The 27131-nt window shown below is 36.2% G+C and overlaps 1 protein-coding gene across 5 annotated transcripts; it reads right to left on the minus strand.

Annotated features, from left to right (window-relative positions):
• Window positions 1-280: 280 nt before the first annotated feature.
• si:dkey-21p1.3 (collagen alpha-1(I) chain) lies at window positions 281-24112 on the minus strand. 5 transcript variants are annotated; one of them, XM_058785512.1, is made up of 65 exons: window positions 24060-24112; window positions 21063-21158; window positions 18487-19534; window positions 18101-18168; window positions 15691-15744; window positions 15415-15534; window positions 15202-15240; window positions 15051-15104; window positions 14810-14863; window positions 13771-13878; window positions 13572-13625; window positions 13118-13171; window positions 12993-13037; window positions 12556-12609; window positions 12418-12462; window positions 12248-12301; window positions 12056-12100; window positions 11926-11979; window positions 11539-11583; window positions 11373-11426; window positions 11198-11242; window positions 10721-10774; window positions 10433-10540; window positions 10294-10347; window positions 10147-10200; window positions 9998-10042; window positions 9404-9457; window positions 9156-9200; window positions 8959-9012; window positions 8823-8876; window positions 8679-8732; window positions 8449-8502; window positions 8207-8260; window positions 7911-7955; window positions 7763-7807; window positions 7536-7643; window positions 7393-7446; window positions 7226-7279; window positions 6779-6832; window positions 6561-6668; window positions 6425-6478; window positions 6210-6317; window positions 6077-6130; window positions 5943-5996; window positions 5790-5843; window positions 5635-5688; window positions 5373-5480; window positions 5185-5238; window positions 5009-5062; window positions 4866-4919; window positions 4435-4488; window positions 4274-4327; window positions 4154-4204; window positions 4004-4057; window positions 3624-3677; window positions 3489-3542; window positions 3354-3407; window positions 3251-3268; window positions 2919-2981; window positions 2717-2794; window positions 2426-2564; window positions 2229-2335; window positions 1706-1774; window positions 1340-1549; window positions 281-1190 (listed from the first exon to the last, which is right to left on the minus strand). In XM_058785512.1, the coding sequence occupies exons 1-65, from the start codon at window positions 24099-24101 to the stop codon at window positions 1041-1043; spliced, it is 5241 nt and encodes a 1746-aa protein (XP_058641495.1). In that variant the 5' UTR covers window positions 24102-24112; the 3' UTR covers window positions 281-1040. The 5 variants fall into 5 exon arrangements, with proteins under 5 accessions (XP_058641495.1, XP_058641494.1, XP_058641497.1 ...); XM_058785511.1 differs by having other exon boundaries at window positions 8449-8529; XM_058785514.1 differs by lacking the exons at window positions 18101-18168; window positions 18487-19534; window positions 21063-21158; window positions 24060-24112 and adding an exon at window positions 15953-16004 and having other exon boundaries at window positions 8449-8529.
• Window positions 24113-27131: the final 3019 nt, after the last annotated feature.

A 27131-nucleotide genomic window follows, 5' to 3' on the forward strand; every position in this document is an offset into this window, starting at 1 on the left:
ATGACAAAATATTTTAAGTTACCTTTGTGAAGATTACATATATGATACTGAAGTAAAGTGAGGATGTATAACTGTAAAAGGACAACGTTGTATTATCAACTTGTGGAGAATGAAGACTTTATATGGTTAGACCCTGATCCAGTCACTATTGCTCATTGATGCCCCAAGTTATTTATTAAACACATTCAAATTCACTAACGTATGTGAAAAGATGCCTAGTTTTAAATGCAGTAAAAAAAAAAAATAAAAAAAAAAAAGCAGTATTACTTATCCAGGGGTTGTTTATTGCATCATTTAGGAAGATGGCAAAAATACAGAGAATTTCATGACATGTTTCTCATGAAGAAACTGAAAATTTTTGCAATCTATAAAGTACAAATGCCCTATAGGGTTTTAATTTTTTATATCAGTTAATAAAAAAAAATAAGGCACGGTGTAAAGGTTTAATAAATGCTTTTTTTTTTCTTCGTAACAACCTTACATAAATAAATCATTGCATAAATACTCACATCCCACTGACACACAAGTCTAAATGCATTTTCATGCTCTCTCTCTCTCTCACACACACACACACACACACACACACACACAGTCCGGCATTTGTGGTTTACGGGGACTCTCCATAGGCGTAATGGTTTTTATACTGTACAAACTGTATGTGCTATTGCCCTACACCTAAACCTACCCCTTACAGGAAACTACTGGCAATTTTTTAATTTCATAAAACACAGTTTTGTATGTTTTTTAAGCTTTTTGTTTTACGGGGACACAGGAAGTGTCCTCATAAACCATGTTTACGTTGTAGTACCCATGTTATTATACACATTTGTGTCCTCATAAACCATATATACCAGTACACACACACAGTTTTTGCACCACTTTCAGTCTACCAGAAATCTGAATACCCAGAGAACAAATTTACTTATTATAATCTACCTTTACAATATTATACAATATTCAAAGCCTGATTGTAGTGTATGTCCTGGGAACTATGCACTCCTCCTCCCTCCTTGGTGTGAATGGAATCTATTTTTGGAAAGCTATAAAAAGCACAAATGTCCAAGGACGATGCTTGCATCACCTTCCCAGGTTTCTCTTCCACCCTGCAAAAGAACATCTCTTATGGGAAGGAGCTGTATGTCTCCTCCGTGGAGCTCTGAATTCCCCAGAACCCTCACCTGTGCTGTTACCTGCAAAGATAAGGCAGGGAAAATGCCTGGTGACCTCCTGTTATGGAATAGTTTTACTTTACGTGTGTGGCATTTTTGTAAACTTCTCATTTAGAAAAGCTGTTGTCAAGTGTCCTACACTAATTACATGCCCTGAGATTGCTTCTAACCTCACAACCCTGTTGTGATATGATGACATGGGATAGATGGATTTCTTCATTGGAGTCTCCCCATAAGCGTAACACCCTCTTGGTGGTATCCTGGTGTTTACCAGTGAGGTTGTGTCTTTTAGAACATGTCAGGCTGATGCTTTGTGTGGCAGAGGTACTGTGTAACCGTAAGAATCGCAGTTGGACAACATCGAGATCTCTGTATTCAAACTGTGGAGAGCAATTATCAGAAAATTACATTCATTTAGATGCCTGCTATTCTTAATAAAACTGATGATGTTTCCATAGAAACAAAAAACCCACCATGTTAGTAAATTAACAAGAAATTACATCAGCTTATGAAATTCAGCAAGTTCAGTCATTTACCTTGAAGCCTCTGTGAAGCTCGCTAAACCACTTTTTAGATCTGTCCGCTGATGGCCACATCCCTGAAATCTGACAAAATCACCGCAAATAAAAACACAAAAATAGTATTATATTCAATATAACAGGATATCAACACAAAACAACTGTAAATATGTTATTCTGTGTTATACTGGCACATTTCTTAAAAATAAAAGTTTTTTTTAATTGTCATATGGTTCCATGAAGAACCTTAAACATACAAGGAAGCTTTCCATTCCACAGAAGATTCTTTATATTTAAACAAGGGTTCTTTAGATTATTAAAATGTTCTTCACACTAAAGAAAAACACCAAAAGTGGTTCTTAGGAGGCATCACTTTGAAAATCCCTTTTTGGAGTGTAATAATAATGGGCAATAAATGTCTTTATGAGATTCTGATTCTATAATATCTTCCAGTTTTTAAATCCCACTTTTGAGTAAAGAAAACCATCACTTTACATGTCTTAGAATCACCAAAGGAGACTGACTGCGAAAATCCTCTTACTTTAGACCGGACAGGAGACACACAAGTTAGACCACCAGCAGTAAAATTACAGAACACACGGAGAGCATCAAATGGACATCCGTGGTTTGGATCAACAAAGTAGTGACCTACAAACAGGACAACAGTAAATAAAAATAAATAAAAAGTCCTCTTGATGAATTTTTTTTTTTTTTATTGGGGTCTGAAGTTCTGCTCACCATCTCTGAGGTGAGGCTGGATGAGACTCAGCTCTCTGCAGGTGGTTGCTGGGTTGTCTTTGGTGCCTTGCGAGCGGCTGTTTTCCTCAGTCTCTTCTTCAGGGTCATCAAATCGAGACTTTCTGGATAACTTTGCTTTCTGAAAAGAATGTGCAAAGAATCTATAAATATATTAAAACATTCATCTTAGGTCTTTCTGCTACCCAACCCCACCTTTCCCTCTTATTTGACAATAAAAAGTGTGTTTCAGTGCTCAACAAACCAAGGTTGACTGCTTGAGTTTGTACCAACATTTTGTGATTCTCTTTTCTGAGTATGAGGTGGAGTATGATGCCCTGGTGTCTGCTGGATGGGAACACCTGGTTTTCCCTTGTGAGATGATGAGAGTGAGTCAGAATATAAACAGATTAAGACACATAATCTCTTAAATAAAATATGTATGACATTAAAATGAAATTAAAGTCACATGCAGGAAAACTATTTTTCCACTTACAGGAGGTCCTCTCCGACCTTTCACACCTTTCTGTCCTGATATTCCCTGAACTCCTTTCATACCCTGTTGATATAAACAATACTGAAAGCACATTTAACTCCATTAAGCTTAAAATATACTTGAGGTCTAAATCATATTTTAAATACCATATTTTCCATGTTTCAGTGTGACCCTACTGTACATTGCCATTTGAATACTGCATGCCGGGGCACTGCAGGTCAGTTTGACTCTAATAAGATCTTTATCTATACTGTACCTACCTGGTTCAGGTACAAGGCAAAGATAAGCAGAGCTATATAAATAACAATCACACCTGCAATTTCAGTACACACCTTCTTTCCAGTTGGACCCTGTAGAGCAAAACAAGAAACTAGTCATCTATGCCATTGTTCTAAAGCAGATAAAGCCAGTCAATGAGTTTACAAAGAGACATACAGGTGAACCAGGAAATCCTTTGCCACCAGGAGGCCCACGAGCACCAGCTTCACCCTGCAACAAACAACATATTTATGAATAAAGAATCAAAACTTCACAGTAAATGTCCATAATATACTGCAAGCAGTTATTTACCTGTATGCCTTTCAGCCCAGGCCGTCCCTTGTACCCTGGAGCACCTTGCTTTCCCTGCAAGATGAAGGACAACATTCCTAACGTCTGAAAAAAAAAGTAACTGTTTGTTTTTTGATTTGCTTCATTTGAACTTACCTTTTCTCCTGGTGGTCCACTGGGCCCTTGCAGTCCTCTATTACCAACATGGCCCTGTAAATTACATTAATGAGCAATGAGCAAGGCCTTGAAATGACCAATATGATCAAAACTTTGGTGAAAAACCTGCTGTACACAATCTGCTACATGCTTTCTGTCTTCTGATTGACAGTTCATACTTCTAGTACAATTCCAATTAGCCTACATCTAACTTTTTGGCATTAGAAATATCAGCTACTGCAACAAATTGCATATTTTTGCTCAGTTTGGGCATCTGAATAAAACTGGGGTGATTTGTCTTACTATTATTTCATATTATTTCATATTTCATATAGTCAGAAGCTAAAATAATTGTCTATATTCAGTGGCTACAGCGATACCTTTGGTCCCTTTTGTCCAACATCTCCCTTTTTACCTTGAAGTCCCGGAATCCCCTAAGTTTTAACAAAAAAAATATAATAATAACAACTTTTAAAAATTAAAATCCTTATGGATTGTAGAAGACAAAACAATGTCTTTGATTTGATTACCTTTGGTCCTATCAGCCTGGTTCCTGGTTTCCCTTTGGGTCCTACAGCACCCTGTGATGAAAAGCCTGGTAAATTGACTCTAGTAGGATCCATTTATTTAAGAGACAGAGAGGAAATTACCTTTGGTCCAGGTAGCCCTTGACTCCCTTGCAAACCCAGTGTTCCTGGGGCACCCTTTGAATTTGTTTTTGAAACCATGCCACAAGTCATGACCATAATATAAAACCAACATGCTTTATAATAAATTATTCAGATAGTCTGTATAAAACAAACATACTTACAGCACTACCTGGAGGACCTGGTTTCCCCGGAGGTCCTCGGAAACCAATGTCACCCTGCAAGTTGCACACTAAGGTAGTAAATGTTCATGCTCATGTACATGCTAAATCTGCCATATTTACCATAAAGCAATTAGGGGGCAGGTAAGGAAAACAGAACACGATCAAAACACACGATTCAATGTAGAACGACACCAGACAATGAACAAAGGAAACACAGGGGTGTAAATACACAAGGGATGACAAGCTCAACAAGAAAACAAGACACACCTGGGGAAACTAATCAAAGAGGAACCATCAAACAACTAAACTACAAACTGACTACAAAACACACAGGAAATGACATAAAAGTCCAAACAAGACATGTAAGACTAGCTTTGAGTTTTGCATTGGTAAGCACTACTATAAAATGTAAATAAAAGGAAGCTACTCACTGGGTCGCCCTCAGTGCCTATAACTCCCAGCAGTCCATCTGTACCACTGCGTCCCTTAAATAGAGTTAGTGTAACAGTCAATCATGTTTGGCACACTCATAAAATAATTAGAAGGTTTAGACATTTGTATTAGGGATACTTGCTGGCTTTCCAGTTAGACCAGGATTGCCATGTTTCCCTTTTGGTCCTTGAGGTCCCTAGGCAATGATACATCATATGCATGAACTTTTTATTTGTTTGTGTAGGCGAAATATGAAATGATGCCAGTAAAGTTGCATATTATAAAGACAATAAAAGCCTAAAAAATGCATGAACCCACTGGCTTTCCTGCAACACCTTTACTTCCTCTCCTTCCAGGAGAACCGCCCATTCCCTGTTTGAAAGAATTACAAAAACAACTGGTGAAGACATTAAAATATAATAATGCACAACATACTCTAGTCATAAAGCATGCAGTAACTTATGACCAAATTAAATGATACGTCTCTAAAATATTGAGCCACTGACTTTTGGTCCTGGTTGACCCTTGACTCCTTTTTTCCCTGAAGGTCCTGAAGATCCTGGTTTTCCCTTCAGTCCGCGAGGACCCACAGCTCCTGGCTGACCCACTGGCCCCTAGACAGGAGCATAGATCATTTAGATATGTTAACACTGTCCATTTGAGCAAAATGTATGCCAGTGTGAAATGTCTTTGTCATGTTTTTAATAGCAAATGCTTAATATTTTATTCATTATTGTAAACCAATCCGGTTGCAAGGTGTTATCTCACCATTTTGCCTCTTGTTCCAGACTCTCCTTTCTTCCCACTTGGGCCTGAAACACCCTGTAAACAACATGCACAATTCAACAAATTCACGTCAGTAAGACCAGACAACATTTTCTAAATAATGCACGCATCTTCAAAATCTTCATGTAAAAACCTACAATTGATCCAATCTTCCCAGGGCTGCCTGGATTCCCTTTAACTCCAGGCTCTCCCTGCAGGGGACAAAAACAACAGATGCACTTACTCATATGATGGTGTAACAGAGCATACCAGACATCAGTAAAAAAAATAATAATAATAATAAAACATACTTTTGGTCCACGTTTTCCACTTTGTCCAACAAATCCTTTTTTTCCTGGCAAACCCTAAATTTTAATGGAAAAAATTAATGTCAAATGTATATCCAAAAATATACAATGAATCAAACATATAAAACCTAACTTACCGGTAATCCAGTTGCACCATTTGGACCTGGCGGCCCATTTGTTCCTGCCTCGCCCTATGATACCCATAGAACATTGAAATAAACATATTTCTTCATAGGCTTCATTAGCTGTAAAAGAGGAAGTGGTACCCACAACAAGTCCACGTAGACCTTTGTCGCCTTTTTCACCAGATTCTCCCATGTTCCCTCCAGGACCGTACTTTCCTACCAACCCAGAGTGACCTCTCACACCTGTCTGACCCTGAGCAAAAACAAAAACACACAGAAAACATCTCAACAATAAGAATATTTCAATGCATTTGACTATTTCACTCAAACACCTGTGCAAACCTCATCAAAAAAACTCACTTTTTCACCAGGGGATCCAGGATCTCCCTTCTGCCCTGGAGCACCACTCAACCCCTGACAAAAAACAAACACACAACATCTAATTTATGGTATTTTGTACCTAAGAAATAATCAAAAATCAGATCAGTATTCTCACGTCTCGTCCTTTTTGTCCTTTGACTCCAGGTGGTCCTCGATTTCCACTCTCTCCTTGAATTCCCTTTGGGCCACGATCACCAAAAGATCCTTCATTACCCTTCTCACCCTACAACCGACAGTTCTGTCCTGTGTATCATTTACATAAAACACCATAACACAACGTACTTGTATGAAATGGAGATGGCAAAAGTACAGCATCAGAGGATTTGCACTCACAGACAAGCCTTTGCTTCCTGCTGGTCCGACTGGTCCAGTTTCACCCACTGAGCCCTAAAAAAAGGGTTACCCATTTTATGTAATACAATTTCTCTACTGCTAAAAATGTGAAGTCAGTAGGCTTTTTTATGTTTTTGAAAGATACCTCTTATGCTCACCAAGGCTGCATTTATTTGCTCAAATATACAGTAAAAACTGTAATATTGTGAAATATTATTACAACTAAAAATAACTGTTTTTGATTAATAGAAAGTAAAAAACAAAAAAACACTTTTGATCAATTTAATGCAGCTGTGCCCAAACTTTTAAAAGGTAGTGTAAATGTGAATGGTTCTCAAACCAACTATTTAGGACATTCAAAGCAAATATCTTTGCATTATATGTATTAATATTAATAAAAGCAGAATTTCATATTGATAACATAATCAAGATTTATAAGCGATCTACCTCCTCACCATCGATACCGGCAACTCCCTTCAGTTCACTGGCTCCTCTCAGTCCCTTTGTCCAATACATTTATAAACAAAAGGTCTCATACAAGGCCACGGTGAAAGAACCAATACATTTTACATAATAATAATGAAGATAAAACTTTTTTTTTTTAAAAAGCCCACCTTATCACCTTTATCTCCTGGAGGTCCGAGGGGTCCAGGCGTTCCATCTTTACCCTGAAAGACAGAGAATACAATATAGGATTAGAGCTGAAACCTTCCCTCAGTCCTCACAACAATAAACCAAATAAACCAAAAACACATACTGGGTACCCAGCCACTCCATGCGGCCCCGGCGGCCCTCTGGGCCCTTGATTTCCTACCGGCCCCTGAAGACCTGTCTCCCCCCACTGGCCTATGTTTCCTTGTGGGCCCTTTAGAAGACCACATTTACAAATGTTTCATCATTACTAACTGGATAAACACATAGTAATATTCCTGCTATTGCATCATGACAACAAGTTTGCAAATGTGTGTTAAATGTATGCTTTACAGCAGGTCCTCTGTAGCCCTTCTCTCCTGGTAGGCCTCGAGGACCCTAGACAGAGAAATCGATAGATTGATAGAGTTTTCGAACCTACAGTTTAATGTTAATGAATGAGGAAAATTTTTTAAATATATACAACCTATAAGGCACTTACTGGCTGACCAGGTTTTCCTTTGGGCCCCTCAGGACCACTTTTCCCCTAATATCAAATGAAAAGTTTGTAAAATGCATTTGGATATAAATTATAAGAAGAGAACAGACAGTAGAACCATATGGCTTGTGAATGAAAGGAGGATTTATTTGAATGTAAAAATGAAAGGAAACTTTTGCTTCTGCAGTTGATTACTGTTAAACGTAGCTAATAATGTTTTCAGCTTTTTATTGCATTACATTTTGTCATCATATGGTGTGTCACATGATGTGACTGGTACATTTGACAAAACCACTAACCTTCTCTCCAGGCCTGCCGTGAAGCCCTTCTGAACCCTCTTTGCCTTTGACACCCTGAGGAAAACAGACCACAACACAACACAAAAAAATCTATTAAGACTGAACTAGCCATATAAAATTCATTGCCAGTTGCAATAAAAGAGCACAGAAAAAAAAAAAAAAAAATCCAAATTTGGTCTAAAGAACTGGGTGTCATGTAATATATAAAGAATTGGTCGGAATTTTATGAAATCATTACTTACTATGATTCCAGGCTTTCCAGGTTTGCCAGCGAGACCCAGGCTCCCTGGTTCCCCCTTTAAGAAGTATTTAATAGCATTGTGCTGTGGGTCATATTCTTAGGCAGTAATGTCAGAATTGGCAAACTATAACATTTTTAACAGCTAAATATACCACAAGATGGAGAGTTACATAACTAAGACACTGAAGGGTTTGGAAATCCTGTCAATCAGGAAAGGAAAATAAAACTCACACTTTTTCCAATGGGACCTTGGATTCCTGGTGCACCAGGCCTTCCCTGTAATCCCTGTTCAGACATCAGATTTAATCAATTTCTTTGTCCATGTCAGTATAAAGATTGTCTAACAAAGCATGAAAAAATAAGAGGAGGTCTTACCAGGGGACCCTGAGGTCCTCTATCTCCATCTGATCCTGGTGGTCCAATCGATCCCTGTAACACACATTACTTTTAGTGGCTAATGAAGCAAACTAACAGGGCATTCTGTATAAAATTGTGTATGTGTGGCTCTTACAGTTGCACCGTGATTGCCGTCCTGTCCTCTGCTCCCTAAAACACCCTGCAGTCCCTAAATGATCATAAACATCATGACTTTGCTAAGATGAATGCTAATCCACCATAGTCCATGCTGTAGTTAATCAATGCTATGCTAAGTTTGTCGTGACACTTAATGTTATAGTATTAAACTAACCTTTAGGGAACTCAGTTTACCTTTTGACCTTTAAATCCGGTTCCTCCAGGGACTCCTGGTCTACCCTGTCCCATTTAAAAATGGAAAATGTAAGTAACCTGATATATAGGGTTAATTATGCCACGAGCATGAATGAGATTTTCTGTTGTAACTGAAATAATTCTGACCAAAGGAACAGGGAAATTATGATCAAACCTTACTAAATCATGCAATTCATTGCATGACTTGTTTTATATTTAAAAGGTAATGATTTGGTGTACAAGGGAACCTTAATACCGGGCTCTCCTTCAGGTCCTGGTTCTCCTGATTTTCCCATCTCTCCCTGTAAAACAAACATTTGGAAATATGGTTTCTCTCTTTAGTCCAAGGTACATAGGCATCTGTTTTCATATTTTTTAGTTTTCTTATAATTTTCCCAAGTCTATAGGCCCTAGAATTGAACGAAGGAATGAATGAATGAATGACCTTTGATGAGATGTATTATTGCCACAGTGGTCTGTGAATACCATGTAAATTTGTTTGCAGTGCCACCTACTGGTCAAACGTAACAGTGGGTTTAAGTAGTCGCAGGTAATGGTAAATCTACTGAACTAAAACTAAAAACTATATATTTAAAAAAAAAAAAAGACTAATAAAAATGACAAAACTATAATAATAAAAATATAATTGAATTTAAAATATAATATACTATTTATAATAGTACATCAATGATGCTAAAAAACACTGAATCTATGGATAGACTAAAATTACCACTAGGGGTGCTATGATAAAACAAATCTTCTCAAAATGATCTCATTTCAACAACTGGTGTCCCTGCTTTCATAATTATGACTTGCAGCTTTATTTAAGAAATCATACTTACCAAAGGTCCTGGAAAACCAGTGAATCCCGCTTGGCCAGTCCGACCCTTTTGAAGTAAAATAATGCTGTCGTCTTGTTGAAATCGCTTATGTATGTGAAATCTAATGTATGACTTTTGTCAAAAAGACATTGTGAGCAATTATCAATCACCTTATCTCCTCGTGGTCCAGAAGGACCTTGGATACCAGGGTGGCCTCTATCTCCCTAAAGATGTCATTTACATAAGGTAACTGTGTTTTTATGGAATAGCACATTATATTAGATTCCTTTGACAAATAGAGAATTACTCTACTGTACCTTAGGTCCATCGTTTCCCTGTCTCCCCGGATCTCCAACAGATCCATCATAGCCCTGAAGTAAAAGTAATGTAATGACTAAGTGGCTGGCTTTCAGTGAGTCAGTTTTTAACCAGTTAAAAGTAGCCACCGCCGCTCACCATGGGCCCTGGTAAACCAGCAGGTCCAGGTGGGCCAATCTCTCCCTGTACACCAGACTGCCCTCCTCTGCCTCTGAATCCCTGTTTACCTGGCAGCCCCGGAGGACCCTGACAAAGAGAAACCACAGATAAGAAACGATAGATTAGTTCTTTCAACATTTACTCCCTCGATTTCTAGTTCTCAGGGTTTTTTTTTTTTTTTTAGTCTGAGAACAGTGTACATCTGGCTCTCAATAAAAAGTGTTGTTTACTTGGCCAGAGCTTTTGTAAATATTTTAATGGACTCACTAGATCTCCCTTTTGGCCAGAATCTCCTTTCATTCCATGCTGTGCTTCCAAACCCTGAAGTTTACAGACAGATAATTATATTATTTTCTCTAGTGTTATATAAATAATCAATATCACTATATTACAATTTGACCTGTCATATGAAAATATTCAACATCTCATATCAACATCTCATGCTGCTGCATACATACATATGTCAAAAATAAAGAACAAAAACAGCATTAAAATACAATAAAAGGTCTCCTTTCACAACACACTGAAAGTGTTGATTGTATATTTAAATTATTTAAATTGAAATTTAAAGTAAAGCCTTAATATTTATTGATTAATTGTGTAATCTCACTAACTACACACTGAAATAAACATATTGCTTTACCAGCAGCTTCTACAAAAGAAAACTCACTTTAAAACATATCAAAAGTGTCGCACAACAGCTAGACATTTAAAATATTAAGGAGCTGTTTGAAATAATCTTACTGGATCACCCGAGGGTCCATGTTTCCCTGGTTTTCCATTGGCACCCTGAAACAAGAATGTGGCTTTATGTATATTGCTGCATTACCATAGAAGCACACTGGGGTATTAAAAGAATATGAGAGATATCTAAAGATACTGTAAATAATTATTCATGAAGAGTGAACCGCAGGCTTACTTTTAGACCCGGTGGTCCTGGACTCCCAATGTCTCCCTCAATTCCCACATCTCCCTGATTGAATAAGAAATACATGTGCCTCAGGTAAATGTAGGAAAATTAAAATAATATTTCAAATGTGACTTTAATTTCAAAGCTTTTATAAAATGAGATGAGATGCACATACAGGGTCTCCTTTTTGACCTGGTGGTCCATCACCCCCTGGTTTTCCCTGAATATATTGTTTGATAATGAGTGTAGTTAGACATAGTAGTTTGAGAGAGGAGAGGAAAGAGACAAGAACAGACTCAATGACTACATTGACATGCAAATACATATCCTGATTAATATAGGAATTGGGTCATATTCCACATTTTCCAGCATAAGTACAATATTACGATATTGGATTATAAAATCCAGTTATATAAGACTATGACTGAAACTTCATTTCAGAATAATGGCTTAATCAGAATATGGATCCTAACTGTAAAATACTATGCATGTAATTATGGTGACCAAGAGCACACAAATACATTATGTAAATGAGAAAGGTAAAATGCATAGTTCACAGCACCTGTGGTCCAGGAACACCGAGAATACCGATAATACCATCAGGCCCTTCCTCTCCCTGAAATACATAGTGGTATATGACTTTTTTTCTTAAGTTTTTAAATTTTATTTTTGGAAATAAAAGATTGGCTTACTGGTTTGCCAAGTGGTCCCCTTGGCCCCATCTCACCAAGCTGTCCCTATAAAAGAGAATTAGTATTATGTACTAGTCAATTTTCCTACAGCTTTTGACTAATGAATCTTTATGACTTTCCTAATCATCTGTGATTACTGGAATGATGATGTTTAAGGACGGTCACAATTATAAAAACTAGAGTGTTTCTTACAGGGGGTCCGTTGACGCCTGGAACTCCCTTCAACCCTCTTGGGCCCGTAAGACCCTTAAAGAGAGGTCAAAGGTCAGGTCCTGAACATCAAAGAATTGAGAGATGATATTGAATAATTAATTAATTTCTTTTTTTTAAAATTAAATATTAAATAAGTTTTTGTAACATACTGGTGGTCCTGGTGATCCAGTGAACCCAGGCCCCCCTGTCTGTCCCTGTAACAGAAATCATTACAAAAACAATCAGACTGCTCATCTTTTTTTGTATGTTTTGTATGTACAATGAAAATATGATAGTTTAGCACATACAGGTGGACCAGGTGGCCTCATGAATCCCCGTGGTCCTCTAGGTCCAGGTGGCCCCTGTGTATGGAAAAGATATTGTTTGTTAAAGAATGTCATAGAATTGTTTTTAACCTTGTAATATCTTCATCTAATGGCTGCTGAAAATTCAGCTTTGCCATCACAGAAATAAATTACATTTTAAAATCTTTTAAAATAGAAAACAGTTATTTTAAATTGTAATACAATTTCATAATATTAAAGTTTTTACTGTATAGTTGATCAAATAAATGCAGCCTTGGTGAGCATAAGAGACATTTTTCAAAAATATTTAAAAGTCTCAATATCAATATCAGTTCGAGATATCAGTCTCAAACTTTGAATGGTATTGTACCGTATGTACAGACAGACAGAATAACTGCATCATAAAGAAACGACACAATAAGAAGTATGATGTTACTCACAATATATCCTACTACCCCTGCTACGCCCTTCTGTCCCTTTTTTCCCTAAAGAAACAGAGTTGGCTGGTCAGTGTTATTATCATACATATCTAGTGAAAGTCTGGAGAGCAGGAGCAACTTCTTACCTTCTCTCCTTTTCTTCCTTTGGTTCCCTGAGGCCCTTGTTCGCCAAGATCACCCTGAACACACCAGATACAGTTTCTTTGAATGTGAATAATGGAATACGGAGTGTGATGTAATCAATCACTTGTTTTGATTTATGGCTGATATGTCATATAAACACACTGTGTGGACAGTAGTGGACTCCTGTTTTGGTCTTGGATATTTCGATTATGTTATCTTCTGGCTAGGCCCAAATGGAATTTGCAGACTTCTGTACAATATATTTAAATATTACAAAACTTTAATAGTCAAAATAGTTGGCAGTGCACAAAAGTGTCAAAGGATTTGCAGAACTGAATGCATGATAGAAATTCCAATTCTGTGGAAAACTGCAGTTTTCACTGGAGTTCTGTAAGCACAGATTTAATGAAGGCCTAGTTATTGCATTAACTATAGAAAAACCCTGGTCATTCTTACCCACTCGCCCAGCTCCCCTTTACTGCCCTTCTCTCCCGCATAACCTTTTGAGCCCTACAGAAAAAAAAAACACACACAAAAAACACACACAGACAAATGTATGTAATTATAGGCAGAATATAAAATATATTTAACACTACTAAAATTCAATCACTTTGAAAAGATGCATATGGAGCTTTTAGATTCCCAAAAATCTTACATCCCCCCCAGGTGGTCCTGGAGGGCCTGTCTCTCCATCCTTCCCAGCTGTGCCCTCTGGTCCTGGTCTCCCAGGTGACCCTGGCATTCCAACTGGTCCTATTCTTCCCTAGTACATGACAAAAGATACAGATAGTATAGCATATGGTTCAGTCTCCTTATCAACATTTATAGATAAGCATTTTAGCATTAACAAGGACTTTTTTTCACAGTAGTTCTTCTTGCAAATGAATGGTCACCAATCAGAGTGAAGCATTACTGCCATATAGTCCAACTCTGTTAGAGGAAGCAATCGCATACCAACCAGACAGATGGAAAACATACTCATCAGGTAAGATTAACCACATTTATTGACTGGGTTAAGTTAATAATGCAATGCAACTAAGCTATGTTCACTTGGACTTTACTTTTAATTAAAAAACAGAACTTAAATGAAAACATTTTACCTGAACTGAAACTGATCTCGAAAAATGATTTCTTTATGTTGTTGTATTTCCTTGAAACAGGGAGTTTTCTTTTCTTTTAAGTTTGCCAGTGTTTAAGTTACATCACAGCCAAGAAACATGATTTGCTATTTGTCATCAATGGCAGATTGTATTATGAGAAGATGGGATGAGTAAGGTTTTATAAAACTGGTTAAATAATTCTTTCATTTACAAAAGCATGAAAGCTTGTAAATGAGGAGGCAGCCAACAGAAGTTCAGATGAATGTCATCTTGAACACACTTCTCCCCTGACGCCAAAGATTTAACTGCTCTTATGATTTGAATGGCAACAAGCCTGCATGAGTCAGACATAGCATGTCTTTGCTTTTGAATCAGCTGAAATCTGATTAACGTGACTCTTGTTGACTTCACGCTTGTTGATGCTTGTTGACCCACTGAGCTTATCAAATTCTTTCTAACGCGTTTCAAGTCTCCACATTGTTTGATCACACTTTTATGAAACTACACACCATGTTTCTCTATGTAACAGTGACCTAGCATTTTTCTGTTGCCAGAGATGATTGTGTGATGAAGAGAGGAGACAGAGATACCTACGAGTTTCCCTTGCTCTCCCTTCCTCCCCTGTTTGCCTGGAACTCCAGGAGAGCCCTGAAAATAGATAAATAAACTGTAAAAATATCATTATATCACAGAACATGCATATATATATATATATATATACACACACACATATACATAAGGAATTTGGTTCCATTGTCACTGGCACAGACAGTTTGTGGAAATTACATGGACAAAGAAATGGAGATGATATGTCAAACAATATATTTATACTTACGGGTTGTCCAGGCTGTCCATGTGGTCCCAAAGGTCCTGGTAATCCCTTCACTCTCTAAAGAAAAGGGGAAAAAAAGGGAAAAAATAATTTCCCTAAATAATTGAATCTGCAGCATACTGATCCAACTCAAATAATGCTCTCATTAACTCACCGGCCATAGTGACACTAGTTTTTTGTAGAATTTATTTTCCTGGAAGCAAAACGAAAAGTATAATAAGAAGCACACAGTGTTATCAAGGACTGTAAGCATGTACGCAACATTTGAATTTCAACTATTCACCGAATCAGCTATTTAAGTTGTATGTTTTCAGAATAAATGGTAGCAAAATATGAATCTAAAATGAACAAAAATATTGTTATGTACCTTGAATGCTTGCCATTCTTCTTCTGATGTGTACCAGACTATAATAGCAGGCATGCCAGGTGGTCCGACCGGTCCTCTGTACCCTGTCTGGCCCGTTCGGCCCATCACTCCCGCATACCCCTGTATGCCACCCAAACAACCATTAAAACATTCAATCTTTTGACTGAAAAATGAATATGACAAGATTTTGCTGAAAATATTTTACAAAAAGACGAGATTTATTAAAAATGTGATTGAAAATGTATGATTCAAGATAATTAAATGATTAATACATACTTTGTCTCCTTTTTCACCTGGAGGACCTGGCAAGCCAGGTGGGCCTGGATACCCCTATAATATAATATAATATAATATAATATAATATAATATAATATAATATAATATAATATAATATAATATAATATATAATATAATATAATATAATATAATATAATATAATATAATATAATATAATATAATATAATATAATATAATATAATATAATATAATATAATATAATATAATATAATCAGGGATTAAAATTAACTTTTTCACTCACCAGCCAATTTGGCTATTAAATTTTTAAGTTACCGCCATTCATAACTTCTACTAGTCAAAAAAAAACAAAAAAAACAATAGCTTGAGGCTGTCTTCACTGGACGTGACAAAGCGACCGTTGCAAATCATTTTGTGTCAGAACTAAGGGTGTGCGATATTGACAAAAAATAATATCTCAATATTTTCTGGGACTTTATCGATAAAGATAATTAGACGATATTTTGCTGAGTGTGTTATTGTGCTGATATCTTAAGGACTACCGTGTACAGCTGACTCCTAAAATTTTTTGATATTCTTCATATTCTGTGTGGTCAGTTCACGGCAGTGATAGATATTTATCTTTTCCAATAGGTTTAAATTGATTTTTACCTTTTATGGGCATTTGTACCTTTATAAACCATTTTTTTTTCTAAAAGTGTGCATCATCTCGAGTCAAATTCTTACATTTAATCGGTCAATTATAATATTATAATACATTTAGGCTCTTACTAAAATGAAATCAGTATCAACAAAGTTCATCTTTGCAGAAGTTGCATGTGAAGTGGCATGTAGATGTATTTACATGTTGATGCAGCTTAGAGGGACATGGGATGCTTTAACCTGCAGTTACAAATGCATAAATGATGTTTTGACATTTTAAACATGAAATGTTGAATACTGATATTTGAAATTATTTTTAAAAAATGAAGATACTTTAAATATAAAATTAAAACCGCCAGTAGGTGGCACCAAGTCACTGTTAAGTGAGTCATTGCGATTGAACTGAATCATTTAAAGGTTGATTCAGTCAGGAACGAAACGCCCTCATGTTGCTCAGAGACGCAAAACAGTGCTTTGGCTATGTTTGGAATGATTTTTGTTGGCGAAATAGAGCAAGAACAGCCACCTACAAACCTGTAGGTGTGTTTTATTTGTTTTTTTGCAATGTACTCGATAATGTCATGATGTCTCACGAGTTCGGTATTTGCACTAAACATGCGCAGATTTGGCTTTCATGAACTTCACCAAGACATTAATGAGTGAACATAAATTTACAAAAAAAACCCCGCCAAATTGGCTATATTTGACAGCGTTACCTGCCACAGATGGTTTTTACCCGCATTTGGTGGGCTGGCTGGTGTTAATTTCAAACCCTGAATATAATATAATATAATATAATAAATGAGCATATATCTATCTATCTATCTATCTATCTATCTATCTATCTATCTATCTATCTATCTATCTATCTATCTATCTATCTATCTATCTATCTATCTATCTAATATAAGTATAATATCTAACAGACAAAAGTTCCGTACAGACACACTGCAACCACAGGGAGGCGCAAGTGCTCAGCTAATGTTGCTTCACTGCAACTACATCTCTCACCCTTTCTACCGCCAGTAATGTAAAGTGATTATTACATTGTTTAAGCATTTTAGAATTTACATAACAAATGCATAATGAAGTAAACAGATTAACAGTTTAATGTACAAGAAGTGCAGTAAATACACTAAAACGGATAAATATTGAAGGCCTAAGTAGTGTCAGAACTGTTCCCTCATTCTCTCTCTCAGCACTGGTATTATTAAATAATTCCTGTAATCCTGTTCCTCTTTTCAGGATAATATTTCTCTCTCAGTGTCATACAATGAGTCAGTTCTTGTTCATAAGCTCCATTCACTGGAGGTAAATGACCCTCCTTCTCCTCTTCTCCACACTTAATTGAATAATGCCTCTACAAACTCAATTTCCTATAAAGGCTAGCGATGGGCCTGAGATGACCATGTGGGTGAGAATCACAGTATTAGAAAATAGAGAAGAGGATTTTTCTTCAAAACAACCATCTAGCTATATTGATATACTGTATTCAAGGATAATGTACGATAGATTCCTTCATATCTTTAAGGCTGTAATGATTTTCTTTTAACTTTCTACAAAACACTGCATTTCTCTCTCATTTAAAAATGGAACAGATATGTGAATATGTATGTCAATATATTAGTATATCTGGCAGAGACTCATAAACACCATTATTAATTTAAAGTAGTATGTAAACCGTACAGCACTATCAATATAAAGCAAAGCCTTTCATTTCACTGAAAAACATCAATGCCTAGATAATGGAATATTAATGGATTATTAGAGAGATAAGTGAGTTTCTTACCCTTAATCCTCTGAAACCCGATGTGCGTACTAGACCTTCTCTGTTTATGTTAATGTGCATCTGATTGGCTGAGTAAACAAAAAATGCCAAATTAGACATTATTTTCATATTGTACATCTGCATTTATTAGGGCTTAAGAGAGAAGCCTTGTCTGTTTTCACCTTCCCCTGTCAGAAATGAAAACAGCAAAAATTATAAACAAATATATTATTATAAATATATTTTATAATAAACACATTTTTTTATTATTATAATATAGATTGATTTAATTTAATATTTGTGGAATTAACATACCAGGCAAATGGCTAACATACAAATTCATTTTGGGTCGGATAAAGTATTATGGAATTTTAAAAAATTTTATTCAAATTTTTTTTTTTACTTACAGTGGGCCTCTGTTGTATTTGGCACAGTGGTAGGACGTCCTGAACAGGCAGCAGTATCACCAGAATAACAATCATCAGTCTCTGATTCTTCAGTCACAGGGGCTTTTTGCTCATTTCTATATCTGAGATGCTCCTGTCTAATCTCATCTGTATCTTCTCTCTCTCTCAGTGCAGTATTAGCTTCCTCTCTTTCAGCATTGGGACTCCCAGGTTGATGAAAAGGCAATTGCTGAGTAACTGCTACGGGTTGCGTTTTCATCAGTGTCGTGGGTCGACTAGTCGTTCTGATTTCTTCATTCTTCTCCAGTGACTTTACTTTACTGACTGAGGCGCTGCCGGTGCTGGTTTCCATGGTTGCGCGGGTCAGGTTTCGAAGTGAACCACTTGGCGCTGTGATTGAATCCTTAACAGATTTTGTCCGTGATGCATCATTGGCTCTATCTAAAATATCAGTCGGATGGACATTTGTTGCTGTTCTAGACATTTCCACTGGGTTTGTGTTCATTGAAATGGCAAGCTCTGTACTGTTCTTCAGAATTGAGACAGATGCCTGTAGTGTTTGCAAGGGCTCCTTATTAGTTTGACCTTTGACCTCTGATTTGAATTCAGTGCTCATCTTGAAAGACTGTGAAACATAACTACCTGCTGTAGAATCAATAATTCTTGCGCTCACAGTCCGAGGTTCAGGGTCAAGCATGCTTGTGTTCTCTGGAAAAATAAATTGTGTTGTTTTGGTGGGCTGGACCATGAGAGAGGAAATTAAACCACCTACACCTGCCTTCTCTTGGTCAAAACTAGAGGCTTCAGTCCATTCAGATTTAATTTCATATGTAGAATCAGCTTGGCAACTCAATGTTGCCATCTCTAATTTGGATAGTCTTTCCAAAGATCCATTTGCTAGTGTCTGCGAATCTGGCCCGCTTAAATCAACAGGTGACAAAGGAGTTGACATCAGATGTTGGCACTGACGAATGTTTCTTTCTGTGTCAGTCTTCACTTTTTTATTTTTATCTTCTGTATCCACCATCGCAACAGACTCGTCTTTTCCCTTGAAATAAGATTTAACAGATACATACTTTAATATAGTATGGTTCACAATATAGATGATGTACATAAACTCTAAAATCAACCCATATTTAAATATGTCCTCTCATTTATATCTGACTAAGAGATTTCCAGACAGCGGTGATCAGACACAGAGCGTCTCTTGAGTGACACGTTTGTGAGCAAAGTAAACTGAGTTTTATCCGCTCGTAAAGTTAGTACACTGATGTTGACTGATTCATGACCCTCTAAATCTCCATAATGGAAGAACACACAATCTACAGCCACATTTCCAACAGCAGTGATAAATTCATGTGCCATTAATATCTTCTTTTATCCAAAGATTCAAGTTCACAGATATTCCATGACAATTATCTGATAAGGACATCTAAAAAAAAAAAAAAAAAAAAATCACACCACTTGATAAGGAATATTTTTTTTATAGAACAAAAGCTATAGAAACATGCCTTGAAATGAAGCACATTTCATGTCTTCACAAGTATTTTTAAAAATGATCCATTTAATGGGAAGTCTTCTGTTCAAGATTTTGTGGTCAGTAAGTTTAAAAAAAAAAAATAGTACTTTTATTTAGGAAGGATGCATTCAATTGATCAAAAGTGACAGTGAAGACATTTATAATGTTATAAAATGTTTGTATTTCAAATAAATGCTGTTCTTTTGAACTTTCTATTAATCAAAGAATCCGGAAAAAATGCATTACTGTTTCCACAAAAAATAGAAGCGCAAGAATAAATTGCATTCTAAAATATGTTAAAATAAAATAAAATAAAAAAAGTTATTTTAAATTGCAGTATTATTTTACAGTATATTACAGCAGCCTTGTTGAGGCTGCATTTTAACCTCTTAACTGTCACCCGTCCCCTCTGTGGGACGCCTAAGTTTACTTCACTATTTTACAATTAAATCCTAATTTAATCATGACAAACTATATATCGTTGGAAAGGTCTAAGACTCCTAAATAGGTATTTTACCACTTTTTTTGTTAAAAAATTATGTAGGAAAAGTAATAGATTAATTTATGACAAGAGTGGACCTGAAAAATCTACATCATAACAGGAGTTCTGACCTTTGTCACAGAAAGTCTTCTTAGTTGCCTTTTTCTCTATCACGCTTTAGAAATCATACGAAATTATATATCAGTTGAAAACTTAAAATCTCAAAATTCATCCTTTGAAACCCATTTTAAAATCAGACATTGCATTATCATGGAAATGGTACATCAAAATCATGTTACAAAATGAATTATAAAAAATGAAGTTTGGATAGTGCACTATAATGTCTATGTTCAGAACTGTGAGTGACAGTTAAGGGTTAAAATCCAAACCCCCTTTTGCACAGTAGTTTACCTTACAAAAAGTTTTAAACACTAAATTAGAAAAATTTTTACCTACTATTTGGTTTTCATTCATCAAGATGCAGTTGTGACTCATTCTCGTGGACTGGGTTAGTTGTGGTGGTTGCATAAATACTTTGGCATTATTCCCAAAGATGAAGTGAAGATTCATTTTTACCTGTGACTCCTGGACACAGTGGGATTTGTGATCAGGAGAATTGAGGTCATCTCCAGTCAGGTCACTCATTACTAAGATCATTTGCTGCATGATACCCTGTAAAGGATGACAGCCATCTCCAGTTTACAGATAATGACTTTTGACTGATCAAAACAATAGAAATCTAGAATTCCCAAGATCCATGCAGAGGGAAAATGTGTTTGATGAGCACAATAAAACATGTAATACTCAAAGCAATTACATTAACTGCAATAATACACCTCCCTGACATTTACACCTGACTATATAAAACCAAATCAATGGCAGATATTGGAAATAAAGGAGCTTATATTAGTGGCTGAGCTCAACCATCAATAGAGTTCAAATGGAGATGTTGATTATTACAAGACAACTGGTCATAAAATAAACTACCCAATAAACTGTATAAATCATGTAACAATAACAGCTCCAAATGAAATACAGCCCAAAAATAAAGTATTGAAGACATTTATTATTTGTCACTGACCTTTCATTGATTTATCAGCAACAAATACTGTACGTGAGACACATCCACAGTTGCCATGACAATGTCTCATGGCATTGTTATGAAAGACCAGATGTGAAAATAATCTATTATTTTCCCATTCTCCTTAACATTATATCAGCTTTACTGATATGCTTTTTGCATTATTTAATGGCATGAGTCAACACAAGGCTGAAACCATGTCATTTGGTGTGGAAACATATTCAATTTAATTAACTACTGTATTGATTCTGTGGTCCAGAAGAGGGGGATTTATTGTATATGGGTTTAAATGTGACATGCAGTATGGGAATTGTCTGCTAAAGCAATCTCAGCTTCATAATAACATAAGTAAAGCCTCACTAAAACCAGTGTTAGAAAGGTTTCTCTCAAGCAGCCGATGAGCTGAAGGCAATCCTTTGACTGCATAACAGCCTGTTTGCTTTTCTCACATGGGCTCCAGAGCTCTCTGAACTTCACTTTCATTTCATCCAGCCTGTGGTGTTGCAGGGACTGGCTAGTTTGCATTGCAAAGAGAATTAGCTGTTTGTGCCAGCGCTCCAGCCGACATTGAACTTGGGCTGTGATTATGGCAACGGTGGCTGTCAGGGGCAACAGTTACACAAGAAAGCATCAATGTCCTCACAAACTATAAAGACTGCAGTGCATGCAACTAGGTTGCTTTATTCTTAGAATACATAAAACACATTTAAAAAGGTTACTAGATTATATTAGGACCTAAATTGGATTTATCTTTTCTGAGGTTGTTTTTTTAATTATGTATTTAGTTTAAGTTACTTGAGGATAAAGGAACTATAATTAAATGTTCATAATTCATTAACAGATATTAAAGATTTTGAATCATTATCAGCTATTATATAATTAATAACAGATTGTGAGTTCAAAAGGTTGGGATCAGTGATATTTTTTTAAGAATTTATTCAGGAAGGATGTGTTACAAAAAATGATAGTAAAGACATTGTTTGAAAAGATTTCTATTTTGAATATGCTGTTCTTTTAAACTTTTTATTCATCAAAGAATCCTTAAAATGTATCACAGGTTCCAAAAAAAACAAAAAAAAAGAGGAAAAAAAACTAACAAAAAAAACATTAAGCAGCACAAATGTTTCCAACATTGATAATAAATCAGAATGATTTCTGAAGGATCGTGTGACACTGAAGACTGCAGCAAAGGCTGATGAAAATTAAGCTTTGCATCACAGGAATAATATATATATATATATATATATATATATTACATTTTTGATCAAATAAATGCAGCCTTGATGAGCAAAAGATACTTCTTTAAAAACATTAAAAATCATGCTGATCCCAATCTTTTGAATGGCAGTGTAAGTTGCCAATTACCCAAAATGATGTAGTGGTTTTGTTGTGTTCACTTGTTTACCCAGCAGCTATACCAAATAATATGATATTGGCATTTATTTGGCACTCAAAAATGTTTGGTTACTGAGATATATATACACAACTGTTGAAAAATTTAAATTACATATTTTTTTTGAAAGAAATGTCTCTTATGCTTACCAAAACTGCAATTTTTTGATTAAAAAAGCAGTAATATATGAAATCTTATTACAATCTAATAACCTTCTCTAAGTAGCAGGATCCAATCTTTACTTAGTGGTTTATGCATCAAAAGAATAGTATTTATTTAGATAGAATTTTTTGTAATAACATTAAAAATGTATTTAAAGCTGCAGTCCTTATATAATAAGCAAGTACACCATGAATCCATTTTCCTTAACGGTGTTTTTGGCTTATCCTGAATCACTATGGTACATATAATAAGTGTTTATATTCGGACTATTTTAGACTGGTTCGTGTAGGTACCGCTGCAGAGTAGCTGTACCTGTGTGATTCGTCATAGACATAAACAGAGAGAAGTAGCTCCGACTAGAATGTTCTTCCGCAAGACGCATGCGGTTCTGTTTATTAACCGCTAGAGCGCCAAAAGTTACAGACTGCAGCTTTAAATAAGTAAGCAAGTAAGTAAATATATAATTAAATCTTCCAGACACCAAAGTTTTGAACAGTAGTATATGAATACATTATTTTAAAGTGTACCCTAGGTTTAAACCTATCACTGAAGTTCTTCAATGAAAATGTTTTTGTGTATAACTACATAAATTGAATTCAGATTAAAAAAAGGGAGATAAGCAAGAGTGTGAAATTCAGCTCTGGTTCCTGAAGCCTCTTCCTGTCCTCATCATGCTCGTGACAAAGTCTTCAGGCCTAGCCTGGGGCAATCAAACACTCAGAATGCACGCTGTGCTCAAACCACATCAAAACACAGATGAAGATTTGTTCACTGATGCTTGCCGAGACAGAAGCACCGAAAGCTTAATTTTAATGTTTAAATGCAGAAATCATGCTCAGAATAAAGCAATTATTGCTACAAACAAGGTCTGCAAACAAACTAATGTAAATTTACTTTCAAGCATTTGTTGTGTATAAGAATAAAAGGAGACACTTACTACACAGCAGAGAAGTTTGAGCAGACTTTCAGAGTGCTGCATGGCTTCAGAGAGGCAGGCCGGTCTGTGAGCGCTTCAGAAGGAGGTATGGTCGAACTCTGAAGGCCACTAAAAAAGAACGGCACCTGGAGAGCCGCCAGAGATGGGCTGTGCCATACACACTCTCTCCATAACACAGCTTAGTGTATAAGCGATGTATATCTCAAAGGAAATGCTAGAGACCCCCACAATCTATGACCCTGATGAAGAGGGGCCATTCGAACACCTCCCATAGAAACCAAAAGTAAGGAAGCGCCATTGGGACAAAGTTAGGTTGTCACTTGATTTCTAAAGTCAAATCTGGGTTCTGATGCACTATTTTATAGTGTACTTTGTAGCAAATGAATAACAGATTAAATGCCACAATAATGAGCATTAGATGGCAGGTCCTTTATTAGGATATACTGTTAACTAGTGATTCATACTGAACTTAGTGACTTACTGTTTGGTTTTATTAGATCTAAAGCATGAGTTCATGAGACAACCAAATATTTAAAGTCTACTGTGGGCAGTGCGTCACATTCACCCAAAGCTTTGGTCAAGAAAGCTCTCACATCATCACTATAGCTATTTTTTCCTAAGCACGTGTGTGTGTTCTGTTCACATATGGCTCCAGCGAGGAATGTGACAAGGTGTTTAGAGGAGTGTCTAACTTACGGTAAAGGGTGTGAGGTAATGCTGCGCAGCTCCTCCCAGAGGTATAAGGGTCTATTGGAAGACAGTCAGTCATTCAGTGAGGTCCTGTTCAAATGCCACACCACTGAAAATACAAACACAATTATGAGGTTTTAAAAGCAATTTTATACCTCTAGAGGAATGTTGGATAAGTGGAGTGTTTAAACGGTGACCTGAATTTCAGTTAATATCATTACACATTCTAGTTAATATAGCTGTTGCAAATGTCACATCAAATTAACTCTACACTGAGAGGGTTTTTCAGTGGAAATATCCTTTTAATGAACACTAATGCAAATGCGATTTTAAGTGGGTTGTAAAAAAAACTCAGTAGAAAAAAAGCAAAGCAAAATAACATGAAAAAGAAAAAAGAAAAAACTCTTTCCATGTGCATGCCCATAAGAATGGTACGTTTTTGTGTGTGTGTGTGTGTGTGTGTGACAAATTGGTGCTATTATGGGATACAGCATTTCTAAACAAACAAACTAACAATTAAATTAAATAATATATTTTTTTCTGTACTGTATTTTTTATGGTCTTATCATTTACTCTGTGTTCTAGCACTTTGGTTTTGATAAACGTACCTTATAAAATGAATAATGAAATAAAATAAATGAAATGAAATAATAATAAAATCATTATTTGCTACATACATGCCCATAACAATGGTACATATGAATTAGTGCTATTAATTAAGAGATACAGGGATACAGAATTAATAATATTTTAATAATAAAGGGATACAGAATTCTTGTCTGGGATGATAATGAGCAATAATTGAGCTAAAACGAGGTGTACTTTATTTTGGTGGTGGTGGTGTGTGTGTGTGTGTGCACGCGTTTTTGTGACAAATGAGGACATAAATTTGTATAATGACAAGGGTATGACACAAAGAGAAGGTGACTTTTCAGGACATTACCCCATGTCCCCACTTTTCAAAACGCTTATAAATCACACAGAATGGAGTGTACTGAAAATCTGAAATAGCACAAAGTTTCCTGTAAGGGGTAGGGTTAGGTGTAGGGCAATAGCACATACAGTTTGTACAGTATAAAAACCATTACGCCTATGGGATGTCCCCACTTTTCACAAAAACAAACGTGTGTGTGTGTGTTTGTGTCTCAGGCAGTGATGAAAGTGATCTGTACCTGCACTGCTCAAACCCCTCTGCATAGATAAACTGTTACCTCATCAGAGAACCTGGAACACACACACACACACACACACACACACACACACACAAATATCCCCATGCACATACACTCAAGCACATTCAGACAAAAAAACATAAATATTGCTGCTGTGAGCAATTGATTAGTACAAATACCTCTCACTAAATATAGCACAGGCACTTCATCAGTCTGCACGAGTACAGAAGATCACTTTAGATCTGCGATGAATCTGTTGTATACACAGTGAGTGATGTTTTCCCCACCTAGCTTCAGCTCACATACTAATGTTAGGTTTACCATAGACCTGACAAATACATTCAGTAAAAGAAAGTGTTGGAGGGAAAAGTCTAACTTTAATGTCAAATCCAAACAAATACAATTTTCATCTGCAACCAAAGAGATTTCTAAAATGTAATACTTGTATATAAAAGTATACATCATACAAAGAGTAGACTGATGACACAAAGAGACTGTGAAGCGTGAAAGTAGCCTGCTTCCATTGCCAGTATCTTAAGGTTTTTGTTTTGATATAAGGAAACATGTTGACCATGATGTTGTCCCATTTTAAAATGTGTCAGATCCTGTATACAAACAAACGTTTGACTGATGGATGTATTCGTTTAGACCAACGGCAGATGGTCTGTCTCGCTTCAGCTGCCTCACACATGCTGACCTGATGTAACAGCAAGATTGGCAGCACCTGGAACAGGTTCAGCTCTATATAGCGTTCTTGGCTTCACTCATCCATGAGCATGAAAGGCAGAACGCTTCACCTGTCAGTGTGGTATGTCTATATGGATTCTTCTCAAACCCTGGCACAATATTTTCATCTGATCTAAGAGTCTTTCTTCACCCACGAGCAGGGGGTTCAGTTAAGTCAGCAACAGTTTAGACTACAAGCTGTTTTATGTACTATTGCAGTAGGCCAGCAGTATTGAGAAAATGTCAGGTTGGCAAATCTATGAACAGTCATCACATCATACAAGATTTTATGAATTAAAGATACTTTAAGAAGGGACAGTGTAAATTGCAAAATTGCAAAAACATTAGTAACAACAACAATAATTAACACTTATGCATTGTTTGGGGTAATTTAAGACCTGAAAAGAAGGTTGCTGAAATAAATAAAAAAAGTTCACTTTATCTAAATGACTTTGTCAACACTTGCTACCTCTTTAAAACAAAC

Source organism: Onychostoma macrolepis, chromosome 08 (assembly GCF_012432095.1).
Source record: "Onychostoma macrolepis isolate SWU-2019 chromosome 08, ASM1243209v1, whole genome shotgun sequence".
In the NCBI taxonomy this organism is placed as follows: Eukaryota; Metazoa; Chordata; class Actinopteri; order Cypriniformes; family Cyprinidae; genus Onychostoma; species Onychostoma macrolepis.